This window comes from Notothenia rossii (assembly GCF_949606895.1).
Source record: "Notothenia rossii genome assembly, contig: scaffold_248, whole genome shotgun sequence".
NCBI classification, from domain to species: Eukaryota; Metazoa; Chordata; class Actinopteri; order Perciformes; family Nototheniidae; genus Notothenia; species Notothenia rossii.
Window position 1 is genome coordinate 1,045 of NW_027640015.1, and position 18,715 is coordinate 19,759.

General features: G+C 41.2%; 1 protein-coding gene across 1 annotated transcript; it reads right to left on the reverse strand.

Annotated features, from left to right (window-relative positions):
• Window positions 1–6,590: 6,590 nt before the first annotated feature.
• LOC307027168 (uncharacterized protein) lies at window positions 6,591–14,600 on the reverse strand (the record flags this gene model as incomplete). The annotated part of the gene is made up of 12 exons (XM_079695360.1): window positions 11,036–14,600; window positions 10,107–10,238; window positions 9,826–9,988; window positions 9,439–9,631; window positions 9,073–9,141; window positions 8,682–8,750; window positions 8,291–8,359; window positions 7,900–7,968; window positions 7,509–7,577; window positions 7,118–7,186; window positions 6,727–6,795; window positions 6,591–6,629 (listed from the first exon to the last, which is right to left on the reverse strand). Exons 2-12 carry the CDS (start codon window positions 10,228–10,230, stop codon window positions 6,591–6,593), a joined length of 1,002 nt encoding a protein of 333 aa, XP_079551486.1. The 5' UTR covers window positions 10,231–10,238; window positions 11,036–14,600.
• Window positions 14,601–18,715: the final 4,115 nt, after the last annotated feature.

Here is an 18,715-nt window from a genome sequence, read left to right on the forward strand (position 1 = left end):
GTCTCTACTGATGTCTCAGTGTCTCTGTCTCCTCTCTGTCCTGCCTGTGTTCGTCTCCTTTGTCTCTACTGATGTCTCAGTGTCTCTGTCTCCCCTCTGTCCTGCCTGTGTGTGTCTCCTTTGTCTCCACTGATGTCTCAGTGTCTATGTCTCCTCTCTGTCCTGCCTGTGTTTGTCTCCTTTGTCTCCACTGATGTCTCAGTGTCTCTGTCTCCTCTCTGTCCTGCCTGTGTGTGTCTCCTTTGTCTCCACTGATGTCTCAGTGTCTCCTCTCTGTCCTGCCTGTGTTTGTTTCCTTTGTCTCCACTGATGTCTCAGTGTCTCTGTCTCCTCTCTGTCCTGCCTGTGTTTGTCTCCTTTGTCTCCACTGATGTCTCAGTGTCTCTGTCTCCTCTCTGTCCTGCCTGTGTTTGTCTCCTTTGTCTCCACTGATGTCTCAGTGTCTCTGTCTCCTCTCTGTCCTGCCTGTGTTTGTCTCCTTTGTCTCCACTGATGTCTCAGTGTCTCTGTCTCCTCTCTGTCCTGTCTGTGTTTGTCTCATTTGTCTCCACTGATGTCTCAGTGTCTCTGTCTCCCCTCTGTCCTGCTTGTGTTTGTCTCCTTTGTCTCCACTGATGTCTCAGTGTCTCTGTCTCCTCTCTGTCCTGCCTGTGTTTGTCTCCTTTGTCTCCACTGATGTCTCAGTGTCTCTGTCTCCTCTCTGTCCTGCCTGTGTTTGTCTCCTTTGTCTCCACTGATGTCTCAGTGTCTCTGTCTCCTCTCTGTACTGTCTGTGTGTGTCTCCTTTGTCTCCACTGATGTCTCAGTGTCTCTGTCTCCTCTCTGTACTGTCAGTGTGTGTCTCCTTTGTCTCCACTGATGTCTCAGTGTCTATGTCTCCTCTCTGTCCTGCCTGTGTGTGTCTCCTTTGTCTCCACTGATGTCTCAGTGTCTCTGTCTCCTCTCTGTCCTGCCTGTGTGTGTCTCCTTTGTCACCACTGATGTCTCAGTGTCTCCTCTCTGTACTGTCTGTGTGTGTCTCCTTGGTCTCCACTGATGTCTCAGTGTCTCTGTCTCCTCCCTGTCCTGCCCGTGTTTGTCTCCTTTGTCTCCACCGATGTCTCAGTGTCTCCTCTCTGTCCTGCCTGTGTGTGTCTCCTTTGTCTCCACTGATGTCTCAGTGTCTCTGTCTCCTCTCTGTCCTGCCTGTGTTTGTCTCCTTTGTCTCTACTGATGTCTCAGTGTCTCTGTCTCCTCTCTGTCCTGCCTGTGTTCGTCTCCTTTGTCTCTACTGATGTCTCAGTGTCTCTGTCTCCCCTCTGTCCTGCCTGTGTGTGTCTCCTTTGTCTCCACTGATGTCTCAGTGTCTATGTCTCCTCTCTGTCCTGCCTGTGTTTGTCTCCTTTGTCTCCACTGATGTCTCAGTGTCTCTGTCTCCTCTCTGTCCTGCCTGTGTGTGTCTCCTTTGTCTCCACTGATGTCTCAGTGTCTCCTCTCTGTCCTGCCTGTGTTTGTTTCCTTTGTCTCCACTGATGTCTCAGTGTCTCTGTCTCCTCTCTGTCCTGCCTGTGTTTGTCTCCTTTGTCTCCACTGATGTCTCAGTGTCTCTGTCTCCTCTCTGTCCTGCCTGTGTTTGTCTCCTTTGTCTCCACTGATGTCTCAGTGTCTCTGTCTCCTCTCTGTCCTGCCTGTGTTTGTCTCCTTTGTCTCCACTGATGTCTCAGTGTCTCTGTCTCCTCTCTGTCCTGCCTGTGTTTGTCTCCTTTGTCTCCACTGATGTCTCAGTGTCTCTGTCTCCTCTCTGTCCTGTCTGTGTTTGTCTCATTTGTCTCCACTGATGTCTCAGTGTCTCTGTCTCCTCTCTGTCCTGTCTGTGTTTGTCTCATTTGTCTCCACTGATGTCTCAGTGTCTCTGTCTCCCCTCTGTCCTGCTTGTGTTTGTCTCCTTTGTCTCCACTGATGTCTCAGTGTCTCTGTCTCCTCTCTGTCCTGCCTGTGTTTGTCTCCTTTGTCTCCACTGATGTCTCAGTGTCTCTGTCTCCTCTCTGTCCTGCCTGTGTTTGTCTCCTTTGTCTCCACTGATGTCTCAGTGTCTCTGTCTCCTCTCTGTCCTGCCTGTGTTTATCTCCTTTGTCTCTACTGATGTCTCAGTGTCTCTGTCTCCTCTCTGTCCTGCCTGTGTTTATCTCCTTTGTCTCTACTGATGTCTCAGTGTCTCTGTCTCCTCTCTGTCCTGCCTGTGTTTATCTCCTTTGTCTCCACTGATGTCTCAGTGTCTCTGTCTCCTCTCTTACCTGCCTGTGTTTGTCTCCTTTGTCTCCACTGATGTCTCAGTGTCGCTGTCTCCTCTCTGTCCTGCCTGTGTTTATCTCCTTTGTCTCCACTGATGTCTCAGTGTCTATGTCTCCTCTCTGTCCTGCCTGTGTTTGTCTCCTTTGTCTCTACTGATGTCTCAGTGTCTCTGTCTCCTCTCTGTCCTGCCTGTGTTTATCTCCTTTGTCTCTACTGATGTCTCAGTGTCTCTGTCTCCTCTCTGTCCTGCCTGTGTTTATCTCCTTTGTCTCCACTGATGTCTCAGTGTCTATGTCTCCTCTCTGTCCTGCCTGTGTGTGTCTCCTTTGTCTCCACTGATGTCTCAGTGTCTATGTCTCCTCTCTGTCCTGCCTGTGTTTGTCTCCTTTGTCTCTACTGATGTCTCAGTGTCTCCTTGGTCTCCTTGCACATAACAGAGGACTCAGCCATTGTACATTCAATTCATAACTAAACATGCTTTTTCTCCTCATATTCTCTTTCTTTATTTCTCTTTTGGGGTGGGGGAGGGGGTACGGGGGACGGGGTGGGGGAGGGGGGGACGGGGTGGACCCGTTCAAATCCAGTTTTGGACAGTCTGCCGTGGTTCCATCCCATTTCAAAGTGTTGTTCGACGCTCGGCGTAACCCTCGGAGCACACTCTCCAATCACAGAGCTTGAGGACTATCACAGGGTTTGTCAAGCGAAGCGGAGGGAATACTTACTTCCTGGTGTAAAATTCTCTAAAGCAACTACTATGAGCTGCTCCGACCCTCGGTCCTGACGGACTCCAACTTGTGTTTACTAATCAAACAAATAAATAAACACAAGGATAATGATGTGTTGTTGTTGAGTAGATAACAGTGAGTGGTTTAGAAAAGAATATAAAATTAGAAGGAAAAAACGATGAAACAATACAGATTTCAGTTTTCTGAGCCCCTACTCTCTCATAACTGACGGGAACTAAAGTCCTACATTATTCAATTAAAATAAAGAAGTAAAAACAGTAAGTGTGGCTTGATGTTGAGTTAGAAAAAGGTTGATAAACGCTGAGAGAATGGATCTGAGGAGAGCATTTCACCTCGATCTCAACTCCTCTATTACCAACGTTCAGGGAGCTCTATGCAAGTCAAGGGGACGCCCTGCCCGTTGGGGTTCCCTGTCCGTAATAGAGTGACGGGGAGGGGCCCTGCCCGTCTGTCAACATGTGCCGGGTTGGGAGTGACAGTCCTGCTGTCCTCATAGTGTCCTGATGAGGTTCACGTAAAGCACAGTTAATGTATTATATTATTGAGGGAGAATAGTCCGGGGCTACAGAAAAGTAAATCTAGAGCCCGAATGCCCCGGCCTGGCTTCTCCTCTGATGATATCAATCATATTATCAGAGTCTTTATGGTGACCGCGTATCTCTTTAACTCTTTAACAGCCTTAAGAACCGACAGCTATCAGATTATCAACGGTAGCTGTTTACAGCAGGTGAAGGTCCACAGAGACCAGTCACCTGAGGACACACACACACACACACACACACACACACACACACACACAGGCTAACGTCCTCACACACACACACACACACATACACACACACACACACACAGGCTAACGTCCTCACACACACACACACACACATACACACACACACACACACAGGCTAACGTCCTCACACACACACACACACACACACACACACACACACACACAGGCTAACGTCCTCACACACACACACACACACACCCCTACTGGTTTTTGTGAACTAGAAGGACACTTTGACCCAAACACGTTTTTTCCTTCATTAGAAGGACACCCCTTTCCACTAGCTTTACAAAGATGTTTTGAATATCAAAAAATCTATTTTGAGCCATACAACACAAATCCCACTTCAAATGTCCAATACACATAGCACAACTCAAAATACAACAACCTGACACCATGCTTAATTAGGAGGACAGCAGATAATGAGCTGCATAAGCCCCGCCCATGACACAATGGTTATTTGGGAGGACAGTAGCTATACAACACACAAACATGTCACTGAAGTGTATTAAAGGGGCAAACATGATTTAATGGAACATAACTTTACACAAACAAGTGTTGGATTGTGCATTACAAAAACAAACCTTTTATAAAGGGACAAAATGTTTTGCACAACAGCATAGGAATACCTGATTTGTGATGTAATATTTTAAAATGAGACAATATAGTTCACCATAGATATATAGCTTAAAAGTATGTTAATGTATATGTATGTTTATGTGTTTTAGTTATTGCTTGCCTCCTGTTTCCAATCTGTTGTTTTCATGCAAATGTAGAACCACATTCTAATACTCTCCAGAGGGGTATACTACAAGCAGGTCTTCCGAGACGAATTAAAAACATTTGCAAGTAAATGCTTATATTTGCAGCACTGCTAATTGCAATTACATCATCGATATGAAAAGAACCGATTTTATAGCAAAGTGACAGAACTGGTTTATCACTAATACAAAATGCTATTTGCCCTACAAGACTGCTCATCTACTTGGAGCATTACCTTTTAAAAGCTGACACAAAAGGGCGTATTGCACCTTGCACAGTGAACAGTGAGCCAAGTTTAATGGTTATTTTCACATACAGTAACATTTTCTCACATGAAAATTGAGCGAAGACTAAATCTTCATTATTTGAAACATATAACTCTCCTTCCACCTTGGAACAACAGAGGATTAGGACCACACAAAAAAGAAAAGATAGGAGAATAAACTCATAATTACGAGATTAAAGTTGCTATGTTAGGAGAATAAAGATGAAATTATCCTGGGGGCTGAGGGGTCGTTGCAGCAGATCTTCAAGGAAGTTATATTGACATATTGGAACTGGAACGGATCAAACACTCATAAACAAAACTTTGCTAAAATACAACTACCGTAATAAGGTAAACAACTATCCACAATCCAATTTTCATCAAAACAACTTCACACCCGCCGCACTCCAAGCTGGACACATAACACAGGTGTCTGTCTGCAGCCAGAGGAGAGAGGAGGGGTCAGGGACCGTCTACAAAGTGCAACACTGAAAAAAATACTGCAAATAAACTACTAAAACCACCTATTTCCGCAGACTTGCATTTGTAGTGTAAGCAACTGAGGAGTTATTGAGTATAGTATCTTCGTAGACGGTCCCTGACCCCTCCTCTCTCCTCTGGCTGCAGAGAGACACCTGTGTGATTTGTCCAGCTCAGAGGGCGGCGGGTGTGAAGTTGTTTTGATGAAATTGGATTGTGGATAGTTGTTTACCTTATTACGGTAGTTAGTTTCTGTTTTAGCAACGTTTGGTTTATGAGTGTTTGATCCGTGAAGTTCCAATCCTTCAATATAACTATGTGCTGCAATAACCCCTCAGCCCCCGGAATGATTTCATTTTTATTCTCCTAACATAACAGCTTTAATCTTGTAATTATCCTTATAATAAAACATTGCTCCTACATGTAACATAATAATTAAAGTTTAACTGTGAACTGTCCTCACTGCATGTTCGATTAAATGTCATCTTTTTTGTAGCAGTGCTTTCTTCTTCTGAGTCGTGCCTTGGTTCCTGACGAAGTCTCTAACATTTTGCAAAGAGCGACCAGCCAGAATAGGATGCTCTGTAGCTTGGCACTGTCTGCATTCTATCATTGTCGCCAATTTCCCCTTGGCAATGTGTGCATTAAAGTGTCTCAAAACTGCTGCCACCTCTTTTGGAGACCACTTCTGTTTTTTCATCCTGCTGGGATTCCTCTCCACAGCATTTTCAAGTGACTCTACAAACAGAAAAAGAGATCAGTCAATGGTAAACACGTTAACACATATTTTAGTAGTATGGTAGTATGGTAGTATAGTATGTAATATCTAAAGAGTATGATCATTCAGTTTAACAGTAAGAAGAAAAAAGGCATTGACACACAGTCCTCTTAATGTCTAAAGCGGTCCGGTAGAGTGATACACAGGACCTGTGTATCGAACCTCACAATTCAAATCCAGTCTACATGGTTTATAACTGGAAAGAAACATGTAACTAATACCAACATTGAGTTGTGGTTAACTCACCTGTTGAATGTCATCACAATGGGACTCAGATGTCATGGCACCATCTTCATGCAGAGTCTCAGTGGAAATCTTGGGGATGAAGAAGGACAAAGTTTAATCACTAAACATCCATAGTAGTACACAAATGCTTTACTGGCTCTTGTTGTGAGTTAACACAATCATGTAGAAAGACACTGATTATAGTATGTAATATCTAAAGAGTATGATCATTCAGTTTAACAGTAAGAAGAAAAACAGCATTGACACACAGTCCTCTTAGTGTCTAAAGCGGTCCAGTAGAGTGATACACAGGACCTGTGTATCGAACCTCACAATTCAAATCCAGTCTACATGGTTTATAACTGGAAAGAAACATGTAACTAATACCAACATTGAGTTGTGGTTAACTCACCTGTTGAATGTCATCACAATGGGACTCAGATGTCATGGCAGCATCTTCATGCAGAGTCTCAGTGGAAATCTTGGGGATGAAGAAGGACAAAGTTGAATCACTAAACATCCATAGTAGTACACAAATGCTTTACTGGCTCTTGTTGTGAGTTAACACAATCATGTAGAAAGACACTGATTATAGTATGTAATATCTAAAGAGTATGATCATTCAGTTTAACAGTAAGAAGAAAAAAGGCATTGACACACAGTCCTCTTAGTGTCTAAAGCGGTCCAGTAGAGTGATACACAGGACCTGTGTATCGAACCTCACAATTCAAATCCAGTCTACATGGTTTATAACTGGAAAGAAACATGTAACTAATACCAACATTGAGTTGTGGTTAACTCACCTGTTGAATGTCATCACAATGGGACTCAGATGTCATGGCAGCATCTTCATGCAGAGTCTCAGTGGAAATCTTGGGGATGAAGAAGGACAAAGTTTAATCACTAAACATCCATAGTAGTACACAAATGCTTTACTGGCTCTTGTTGTGAGTTAACACAATCATGTAGAAAGACACTGATTATAGTATGTAATATCTAAAGAGTATGATCATTCAGTTTAACAGTAAGAAGAAAAAAGGCATTGACACACAGTCCTCTTAGTGTCTAAAGCGGTCCAGTAGAGTGATACACAGGACCTGTGTATCGAACCTCACAATTCAAATCCAGTCTACATGGTTTATAACTGGAAAGAAACATGTAACTAATACCAACATTGAGTTGTGGTTAACTCACCTGTTGAATGTCATCACAATGGGACTCAGATGTCATGGCAGCATCTTCATGCAGAGTCTCAGTGGAAATCTTGGGGATGAAGAAGGACAAAGTTTAATCACTAAACATCCATAGTAGTACACAAATGCTTTACTAGCCCTTGTTGTGAGTTAACACAATCATGTAGAAAGACACTGATTATAGTATGTAATATCTAAAGAGTATGATCATTCAGTTTAACAGTAAGAAGAAAAACAGCATTGACACACAGTCCTCTTAGTGTCTAAAGCGGTCCAGTAGAGTGATACACAGGACCTGTGTATCGAACCTCACAATTCAAATCCAGTCTACATGGTTTATAACTGGAAAGAAACATGTAACTAATACCAACATTGAGTTGTGGTTAACTCACCTGTTGAATGTCATCACAATGGGACTCAGATGTCATGGCAGCATCTTCATGCAGAGTCTCAGTGGAAATCTTGGGGATGAAGAAGGACCAAGTTTAATCACTAAACATCCATAGTAGTACAAAAATGCTTTACTGGCTCTTGTTGTGAGTTAACACAATCATGTAGAAAGACACTGATTATAGTATGTAATATCTAAAGAGTATGATCATTCAGTTTAACAGTAAGAAGAAAAAAGGCATTGACACACAGTCCTCTTAGTGTCTAAAGCGGTCCAGTAGAGTGATACACAGGACCTGTGTATCGAACCTCACAATTCAAATCCAGTCTACATGGTTTATAACTGGAAAGAAACATGTAACTAATACCAACATTGAGTTGTGGTTAACTCACCTGTTGAATGTCATCACAATGGGACTCAGATGTCATGGCAGCATCTTCATGCAGAGTCTCAGTGGAAATCTTGGGGATGAAGAAGGACCAAGTTGAATCACTAAACATCCATAGTAGTACACAAATGCTTTACTGGCTCTTGTTGTGAGTTAACACAATCATGTAGAAAGACACTGATTATAGTATGTAATATCTAAAGAGTATGATCATTCAGTTTAACAGTAAGAAGAAAAAAGGCATTGACACACAGTCCTCTTAGTGTCTAAAGCGGTCCAGTAGAGTGATACACAGGACCTGTGTATCGAACCTCACAATTCAAATCCAGTCTACATGGTTTATAACTGGAAAGAAACATGTAACTAATACCAACATTGAGTTGTGGTTAACTCACCTGTTGAATGTCATCACAATGGGACTCAGATGTCATGGCACCATCTTCATGCAGAGTCTCAGTGGAAATCTTGGGGATGAAGAAGGACCAAGTTGAATCACTAAACATCCATAGTAGTACACAAATGCTTTAATGGCTCTTGTTGTGAGTTAACACAATCATGTAGAAAGACACTGATTATAGTATGTAATATCTAAAGAGTATGATCATTCAGTTTAACAGTAAGAAGAAAAACAGCATTGACACACAGTCCTCTTAGTGTCTAAAGCGGTCCAGTAGAGTGATACACAGGACCTGTGTATCGAACCTCACAATTCAAATCCAGTCTACATGGTTTATAACTGGAAAGAAACATGTAACTAATACCAACATTGAATTGTGGTTAACTCACCTGTTGAATGTCATCACAATGGGACTCAGATGTCATGGCAGCATCTTCATGCAGAGTCTCAGTGGAAATCTTGGGGATGAAGAAGGACCAAGTTGAATCACTAAACATCCATAGTAGTACACAAATGCTTTACTGGCTCTTGTTGTGAGTTAACACACAATATCCACCTCATAGTTCAATAACAGGTCATCAAGTCAATGGCCATAATTTAAAATCATCTTATGTATTAATAGCATTTCTTATAGAACTGTTCAATTTTCCATGTGACTAACATATTGGACATGGCAGAGCTAAGTTTATTGTGAAAATAGTGTTAAATGATAGATTTACATAGCAGTGATGATACAAGACACCATTCATAATTACCCTGCATCTCCATGGCCAATCAGAATCGCTGTAGTCATAAGCTATCTCTTGTCCGGGACTGATGTCTTTGAGTGCAAAAAGACAAAGATGGGGCTTTCCATCCACTTTGATCAATTTCATTTTGCAGTTCGGGTTCACATGGTCATCGTTGACAAGTCTCCCTAGGGAGTTGTCCTCTTTGGCAGCATCAACACTGATTGGGCAAGGACACAATTCTGATTACAAACTAACAGTATTACAACCACAGCAAACTAGCATTAGATTAAATACATATAGACAAAAAAAGTCTCAAAATGTACACTGTATGCCCAACTTAACATCAATATAGCAGTGTTTGTATGTCTGGGTAACTACACATTTAGAAATAACATTACAATATTTACCTACCATAACTCTTGTCCATTAAAACGAAAGTCGAACATGAAAACCTTGAGTGCATTATGATATAGTTTATGCCGGTTTTCACGTTCAGACTTTGTAATGACTTCCCCTCTGTATTCAATGAGGAAGTCTCCATTTTGAAACGGTCGGCAGCTGAAAACTCCTCGACCTAACAAAGATCAGAGGATGGGTCAGGAGAAGTGATGAGGTTAAAAAACAATACACATTTGTCATGCTCATGACAAGAATAGTACACAAAATAGTGACAAAATACTTTTGTCACTCACCTTTATAGGAATTGATGAATTTCACATCAAATCCATCCTTGTCTTTGCACACGGATGAAAAATGTGCAGCCTCTTCTCGCGGTTTAATCTTTGCTCTCCGAGGTCTTGCTGATGTCATATCCATTATTTTCACTGTTGGTGAGAAAACAGAACCTTTGATTATCTATGAAAGCCATGCCACTGAAACAGCTTAATATGTGTAACAATGGCTGATAAGTCACTGCATTTGGCATCTATAAACTAAATAAACTGTTCAGCTTCATATTTTCACTGGATGCTTCCCTCAAAATCTCAACCAGTGTTAACGCTGTTACGCTGTATGGGTTTAAATGAACTTTAAATTCAGATGCAGAAACAGATGGCTAACTAACTGGCTGCTTCCAGCAGCTAACAGCTTGAAAAGTGCAGACAAATGTAAGACATGGAAAGCTGTGATTATAAGACGGCAATAACATAGGTAACAGTCAGCAATCACGCTAAATATCTGAGATATTTCATCAACTTAATCAGAGCATAGTTCACTGTTAACACAGCAACGGGCTAACAGCTATGTCTGTGAAGCATGCTATGTCTGTGAAGCATGCTACTTTTACTTTTAAGTTCCAACTCACATGGAGTTGGAACTTACCAGGATGAATTAAACTCATCAATATTATCTACAAATGCTTGCTCAATAAATGTATGGAAAAAACTGCCTTAAATAACATTATTTGGAATAAAAAACGCAAATGTAGGCCTACTGACTAGATGAATGCTGACATGTGTCCCCAAATAAGCTAGCATTAGCCGTAGCTGCTAACGTTTTACCCTAAAACCTGTCATTCCATACAGTTTCAACAAGCTTCCAATATAAAAACAGTGACAAGCTTCGAAACAAGAATTAAAAGATAACATTAGCAGTGTCATTTAATTTTTTACACCAGTCCTACCTTGAACTTGTGACGTCTGGGGAATGAAATGCGAATATGGCCTCACTGCCACCGCAGTCCGGGGAGTCCCTCCCCCATGTGAATTTCCACGGAATGCTGATTCCCAAACGTCAAAATATTATTAAGGGCAAATGTATACATTCATGATTGGATGCATGTAAACAAAGGTAAAGTTACCTTATTAAAAGTAAATTATAACTTATTGTAACATTGAGCTGAGCTCCATGTAATCCGGATACTCTGCCTATTTTTCGGACATATGATGATGCCTGCTCGGCCCGGGCCGGACACTGAAATAATTTTCGTGGTTACCTGCTGGGAACGTGGTGCTCCCTTGCTAAAGCAGTGTTTCCCTTTAATGGAAAAAGGATCAATTTAATATGATTTGAGAGGCTGAGAAGAGTCAGCAATGCCGGTGTTATGCCGTAGATTGAAGCCTTGCCGTAGATTGAAGCCCTGTTCGCGAGGACGTGCATCTTTTGAATGATATATTTATTTCCCATCAGATTAAACAGCAAACGGTTGAATAAATAATGTGCATACAATTGCGAGGAGGCTCGTTTTAAGGACACTTTTCAGATCTGTCACAATCTTCGTATTGGAACAAACTTCCGTTTTTAAGTGTAGTCCCACTCTGTTATGTTCCTCCTTCAGCACAGACAATGACAGGATAATATGTAATTTGTCAGTATAGTCCTATTTCTTAAAACCTTTGCTGTTGTTTAAGTGTCTGATACTTGATAACCACGAATAGTAAGCAATTATATAACAGTAATGATATAACATATATGATAATGTCAGACAATGTGTTATTTTCAATCAAGCCTCAAAGATAATTTTTTCAAACTGGCTTCACTCACTTTAATTGCTCCTTTGAATGTGATTGTCCTCTGTGATTTCCTACTCAACACATGTTTGTATTGTAATGCCACTCATATTTTATTTTTTATTTTATTTTGAAGTGACATTGAATGTTTTGAAAGGTGCCCTAAAATAAAGTGTATTATTGATCTTATATCTGTGCCTCTATCACACTATTAATGTTCCTTATTTTAGACTAGGTTTTTACTGGTGTCAATAGGGAAGATCTGCACTGTTCTCTACATAACATGTTCAGCAGAGCAGGTATTTCTCCTGCTAGATATGGCACCCCCCCTACAACTTTGTCCAGGACAGTCACAACGTCACCAAAATCACACTGTTGCCTGTTCCCCTCTAGTGTGTGCTCACAAAAGCATTTTACTCTGGGCCCAGCAGGTACAAAATTAAAGAGGGGCTTCCAAATCCAGCAGAGCAGGTGCTGCCGGATTTGGATCCCCCCCCCCCCTATATCTTTGTCCAAGATAGTCACAACTTCACCAAAATCACACTGGTGTTTGCTGTTCCCCTCTAGTTTATGCTCACCAAAGCATTTTACTCTGGGCCCAGCAGGTGAAAAACTAAAGAGGGGGTTCCAAAACAACAAGTTTGAATCCCTGAAAGGTGCACAAGTTGTTCTTCAATTCAATCATGCTTCATAAGCTTAAGAGCAACAGAAGCACAGCTCCGATGTAAGACGCCATTGTTGTTGTGATGTAGGCTTTACGCCGCGGCGTTAACAGCGACGTGATGACGGAGCTCATACAGGAGGCTCTGGTCAGCAGAAAAGCAAACTGGTTCAACATTGAGAACCAATTGCGAACCGCTGTTGAACCAGCACGGAGCCCGAACAGTTCTCTGTTGCCACTTTCACACCAAACCAGAATGATGGAATCCCTAATTTCCTCTCAATTGTACGTTGAGAAACGTTGTTCTTAAACTGTTGGACTATTTGCTCACGCAGTTCTTCACAAAGTGGGGAACCTCGCCCCATCCTTGCTTGAAAATATTTGAGGCTTCTTTTATACCCAATCATGACACTCACCTGTTTCCAGTTCACCTGTTGACCTGGGGAATGTTCCAAACTGGGATTTTTGTAGCATTCTTCAACTTTCCCAGTCTTTTGTTGACACTGTCCCAGCTTTATGAAACGTGTTGCAGTAATCAAATTCATAATGAAAGAATATTAAACAGTTTATCAGTTTGAATATTAAACATCTTGTATTTGTAGTGGATTCAACTGAATATAGGTCAACAACAATTAGAAAAGCATTGTAGTCTGTTTTTATTTATGTTTTACACAAAATCCTAACTTCACCTGAATTTCGGTTTGTAAATGTGTTGGATGGGTAGTGGCTCAGTCATAGGGGGCTTGGACTGGGAGCCGTAGGGTCGCCGGTTCAAGTCCCCGACCAGACCTAAAATATGGAGTGTGGACCACTACTTGGAGAGGTCCCAGTTCACCTCCTGCTCTGCCGTGGTGCCCTTGAGCAAGGTACCGGACACCCCCCTTACCCCCTCACTTTCATTGCTCCCCGGGCGCTGTACACTAGCTGCCCACTAGCTTCCCACTGCTCCTAGTACTAGGCTCCTGGTACTAGGATGGGTTAAATGCAGAGGCCAAATTTCACTGTGTGCTGTGTGCTCTGCATGTGAGACTATTAAAGAGGGTTTCATCCCTCCCAATTCTATTCTAGAAGTATTGCAGAGATGAGTGTCGTATGAGTGGGAATGTTGTTTGCTTTGAGCAAACAAATACAAACAGACGCTAATGAGCTGAAATTAGTCTTACAATCTTAATTCAGCACTCTTTGTCTATGTTTTACCATCCACCTAACACAATACAATTTTCAATATTGTTCTACATATGACGGGGGGACGGGCAGCGTTGACTATGGATCAGTCACAATATAAATAAATGCACACATAATGATTCACACATGGTAGAATGAGGATTTACATATACATTTCTCTATCTGCATAAATGTGGTTTGTTTCTAAAAATGTTTTAGATCCACACAAGAATGTTTGTAATAGATATCCACAAGAATTTTAATTCAAGTGTTAGCAATTTTCATTAAACATATATTTTGTGTTGTTACATTTATATAGAAACTATTCAACCTGCATTCACAAACTAGCCTTTCGTGTATGAAATGCAGAGCACTTTATACATAAAAAGCAATAAATATTCATGTGTTGATAAAAAATGTGGATAAATGTGGAATTTTTCACATTTACATAAAACAATACACATTTATGTGTGCAATGATAGATATGTGTTCGGAGAGAGATATGTATATCCTGATTTTACATTTCTGAACCATTTTGTGAGTATTTATTTATATTGAAGGACTACTTTGACAAAACAACATCCACATTTTTACTAAGGGCACAAGGTGGTGTACTCTATGTTGGGCATGCATTTTTATATCCAATAACAATAAATAACAAATAAACAATTACATCTGACAATGGAAGTTATGTAATATCCCTGCAGTTAAGATCTTGAGCAGTCTTGGTATAAATTCAGCCTTGTCTAAGAATGAAATAATACAATGGTAAAATGCAGTCAATTCAAAGACAAGACCTCAAAAAAGTGGTCTTGAGACAAAGACCGATATGGACTACTAAAACACTGAGTCCCTAAAAGTATATTATCAGATAAAAGCTATAGTAAAGGTGCAATGAAATGTAGGTAGTATTAGACATAATAATAATAATAATAATAATAATAATAATAATAATAATGATAATAATAATAATAATAACATAATAATAATTAATTATTATTATGTTATTATTATTATTATTATTATTATTATTACAAACACAGCATTTTTCACAGAAACATGAATTGTCAGGACCATCCGGCAGTCAGCCAATCAGAGCTCCTTCTGTGTGAATATTCATGAGCGGGTGCATTACCCAAAACCAGCTGTACGAGCGCTGTTCTGACACACAGAAAATACACAATTTCTGGGTTTTGTGAATAAAAAGGTCTTTTTTTTTTTTTGGGGTATTTAAGCTTTCTACACATATAGAAACACTTCTACGCTTTTAGAATTTTTATTGATTAGCAGGACACCGACCCTGTCCTGTTAATACAAAATGTCTGGCTAATGTCGGTGTGTATTCATACCAAAAGTCCTCTTAATTAACAAAGGTGCACACACACACACACACACACACACACACACACACACACACACACACACACACACACACACACACACACACACACACACACACACACACACACACACACACACACACACACACACACACACACACACACACACACACACACACAGATATCACTCTGGGTCTCTGCAGCTTCATCTGAGTCCTGATTCAAGAGTCCTGATTCACTTCCTGTTTGCTTAGACCTTAGAGAATAAGGTTTAGATTCTGTATCGTGATTGAAGTAGTAAGTGATGCTGAACATAGAGCATAACGTATCTGATGGTCCCTGTTTGTAATGCTTGGTGTTCTAGGTGTTTCCCTTCTTCTAAGAGATGTTAATCTTCACGATACTGGCTGATAAAGTGAAGATTAGCCGTCCACACATCACTCAAAACAAGAAATCTACCTAGCAACCGAACTGACCCTTTTCATCAGCGAGGCAGACGGAGCCCGACGTTAAAGAGTGTGTTGAAGTAAAGCTCATATTTCACTTCACCCTTCAGTCCTACGTTTTTACAGACACACTGCCAGGATGAAAAGCATTACAACTTGAAGACAGTAAATCCCTTTCAGCGTGTCCAAAGTGCATATTCATTTATTCTTCATATTTAATAGTTGAATTATGTATTTATTTTAACTAAATGTATCATCATTTGAATTAGTCCCTCTTCTTCTTCTGTGGTGTTTCCTCTCCTGTAGTGTTATTTAAAATGTTGAGTAAGAAGAGATTGTCCTGCAGGGCCACATGACCCCTGATAACTCTCCTGACTTCACTTTGTGCCACAAGTCACTGGAGCACCAAGCACCCCCTGCGTCCGGCAGCCTCTGGCCCCCGGGGGTGTGGCTAATAACAGACTATTAGTGACGGCCCCCCCCTGTGTGTGTGTGTGTATGTGTGTGTGTGTGTGTGTGTGTGTGTGTGTGTGTGTGTGTGTGTGTGTGTGTGTGTGTGTGTGTGTGTGTCAGTGGACACAAGGAATGTCAATGCTTGATTTAATTGCATGTTGCAGAAATCTGAGAAGTGCTGAAATGAAAAGAGACAGTGTCCTCCAACTCTAGATCAACAACGTCTGTTCAGGAAGTAAAATAATAAAGATCATCAGGGTTTATTAGAGCAGGTCAAAGTGCCTGCAGTTCAGTTTCATGTCACCTTCAAGGTCTTATTATTTAGTGGGAATTCTGACTCAGCATTCCCACTATCCGTTCTTCGACGCACAAAATTCTTTATTCCTCCGCCGGGTTATTTTGCACCTCTTCTCCTCCCACATTCCACATCGCAGAAACTCTGTTCAAACATCAAAACGTTCAGCTCGGTCGGGAATCGATGGCTATTACTTTTCTCATTCATAGCTTTCATAATTCCAGAGATACATCCCATAATACATCCCATTTTTAACATTGAAGTCAATGGAGAGATTCTTCAGACTTCAACAATCTTCAAGCAACTTCAACTGCTAACTGTTCATTCATACTTTCACTCAGAAACCTCATTCCAACTTTAAAATGTTGCACATCTTTCTGACATTATTCGTGTAACACAACTTTTAAATCTGATTCTCACTTTTAGAGATATTAAACATTGTTCAGACCTTGGTAAAGAGGCCTTCTTCAGATTTCAGAGTGCGTGACGTCAGAGTGAAGGACAGTTTGAAATTCGCCTTCATATATATTTTTTAAACTGCCATAATTCCCAAACCCTACATTCCTGAGACATCATTTTTCATGACAAACGTAGGAAAACATCTCGTAGCTTGAAAGATGAAAAATAATTGAGCGAAATAATTAAACAAAATGCCTCTTGAGGGCATGAAGTGACAAAAACGTTCAACATGTCTCCATTAAACCCCATTTTCAGCCTCATCTTTCCCCACCACAGCAGCCGCACACCTTTAGTTAATCTGCCAAAAGGCCACATTATTAACCCGAAAGTACACAAAAAGCACACTTCAGATACTCATCTTCCTTGACATGCTTCACGCTTTGAAATTTAACCGATATCTGTTACGGTTCTTCAACAAAACGTTCACATGTAAGAGGTTTATCTCTCATTCAGAACAATGAAGCCTTTGATCTCTACAGAGCTCGTTAGCTCAAATATAAACACCTGTGTGATGGAACACGATGATGTCATCGCTCCACCTGACATGCTCAGAGCAGCAGACTCCAGATAGAGGGTAACGGTCCTGCCCTCAACATGTCTATGTGCCATTACTGAGTTTTCCTCAAAAGCTGTTGCCATGGCAATGCATCACTCGCTGTAAAACACGATATTGCTATAACTCCTATGAAAATGGTAAAAAAGTGCTCAAACTTCAGATGTTTGCTAACAGTCCAGCCGTGAAGACATCTATTTGACACTTTTGAGATTTCTTCAAATGCCGTTGCCATGGCAACACGATGCTCACTATGAAGCACGGTTTTCTTACAACTTCAGTGTAAATCCTCCAAACAGCCCAAAACTTCACAGGTTTGGTAACGATGCAGCCATCAACGCATCTAAGCGTATTATGTGGTGCTATCAGATGCCGTTGGCATGGCGACAGATCATTCGCCATCAAGTTAGTTCAAAAGTTTGCAGTTCAAATATTCTGCTCCTTTTCCAAGCCTTTTTACTTTCTTCTCTCATCACACATTCAAGCCCCCAGTGTTCATGAATCATTTCAATCTAAATTCTTCACTTTCTTCTTACACATTACATTTCAGCATAGCAGTTTAGAGTCAGCTTTTCAGCATAAAGCATTCCCAATTTCTTCAGGAACTGCATTCTCTAGTCCAGGGGTTCCCAAAGTGTGAGGCGCGACCCCCTGGGGGGCGCCAGAGAGCTTCAAGGGAGGCGCAGCTGCCAGACAAAAATAAAGAGAAAAAATGAAATCTATAGTTAACTTCAGCTAAATGTATGCGAGCGGCAAAATATGGATAGATCTTTAGTGAAGTTCCCTAAAGTGAGAGAGGAGACAGCGTCTGTCAGAAAACGGAGGAAGTATGACAATGATTATTTGAAGCTAGGGTTTTCATGGACCGGTCCTGAGGTCAACCAGGTGCTAGCTAATATGAGACCATGTCAACTCCGGCGTCATATTGAGACGAAACACCCATGTTTGGTGACCAAGCCACGGGAGTGACCGGAAGCTCAAGGAATTGCAGTCACAGAAAAATGTCATTGACACATTTAGCACTGTGAATACAAAGGCAACCGAAGCATCATACCGAGAGGCGTTACGGATAGCTAAGGCAGGTAAACTCAGTTAAGAGTTGACATCTAAGGAAAGACTTGCTACAAAAAGAAAGAAAAAGAAGGAAGGATGCCAAGAAGAAACCCACGAGGCAACCAAGACCTACCAGAACCGGAGGATGAGTCTCAAGAGGATGACAGGAATCCTTCGTCTGCTGAGATAATGTCAGAGTTAAAATCTCAACGTTCTGAGATAATTACTCGCCTCGATGGAATTGATAATCGTTTGGAGATTGTGACTAGTCAAGTCTCATCAATGAAAGAAGCACTATAGCTACAACAAACCAGGCCCTTGAGAATCAACTTCAGCGTATGGACGAAGCTCAACAAAGAATTTGGACATTAGAAGACACCTTACAAACTACATATAGAGACGCTGGAATCTAAGACGGATGATCTGGAAA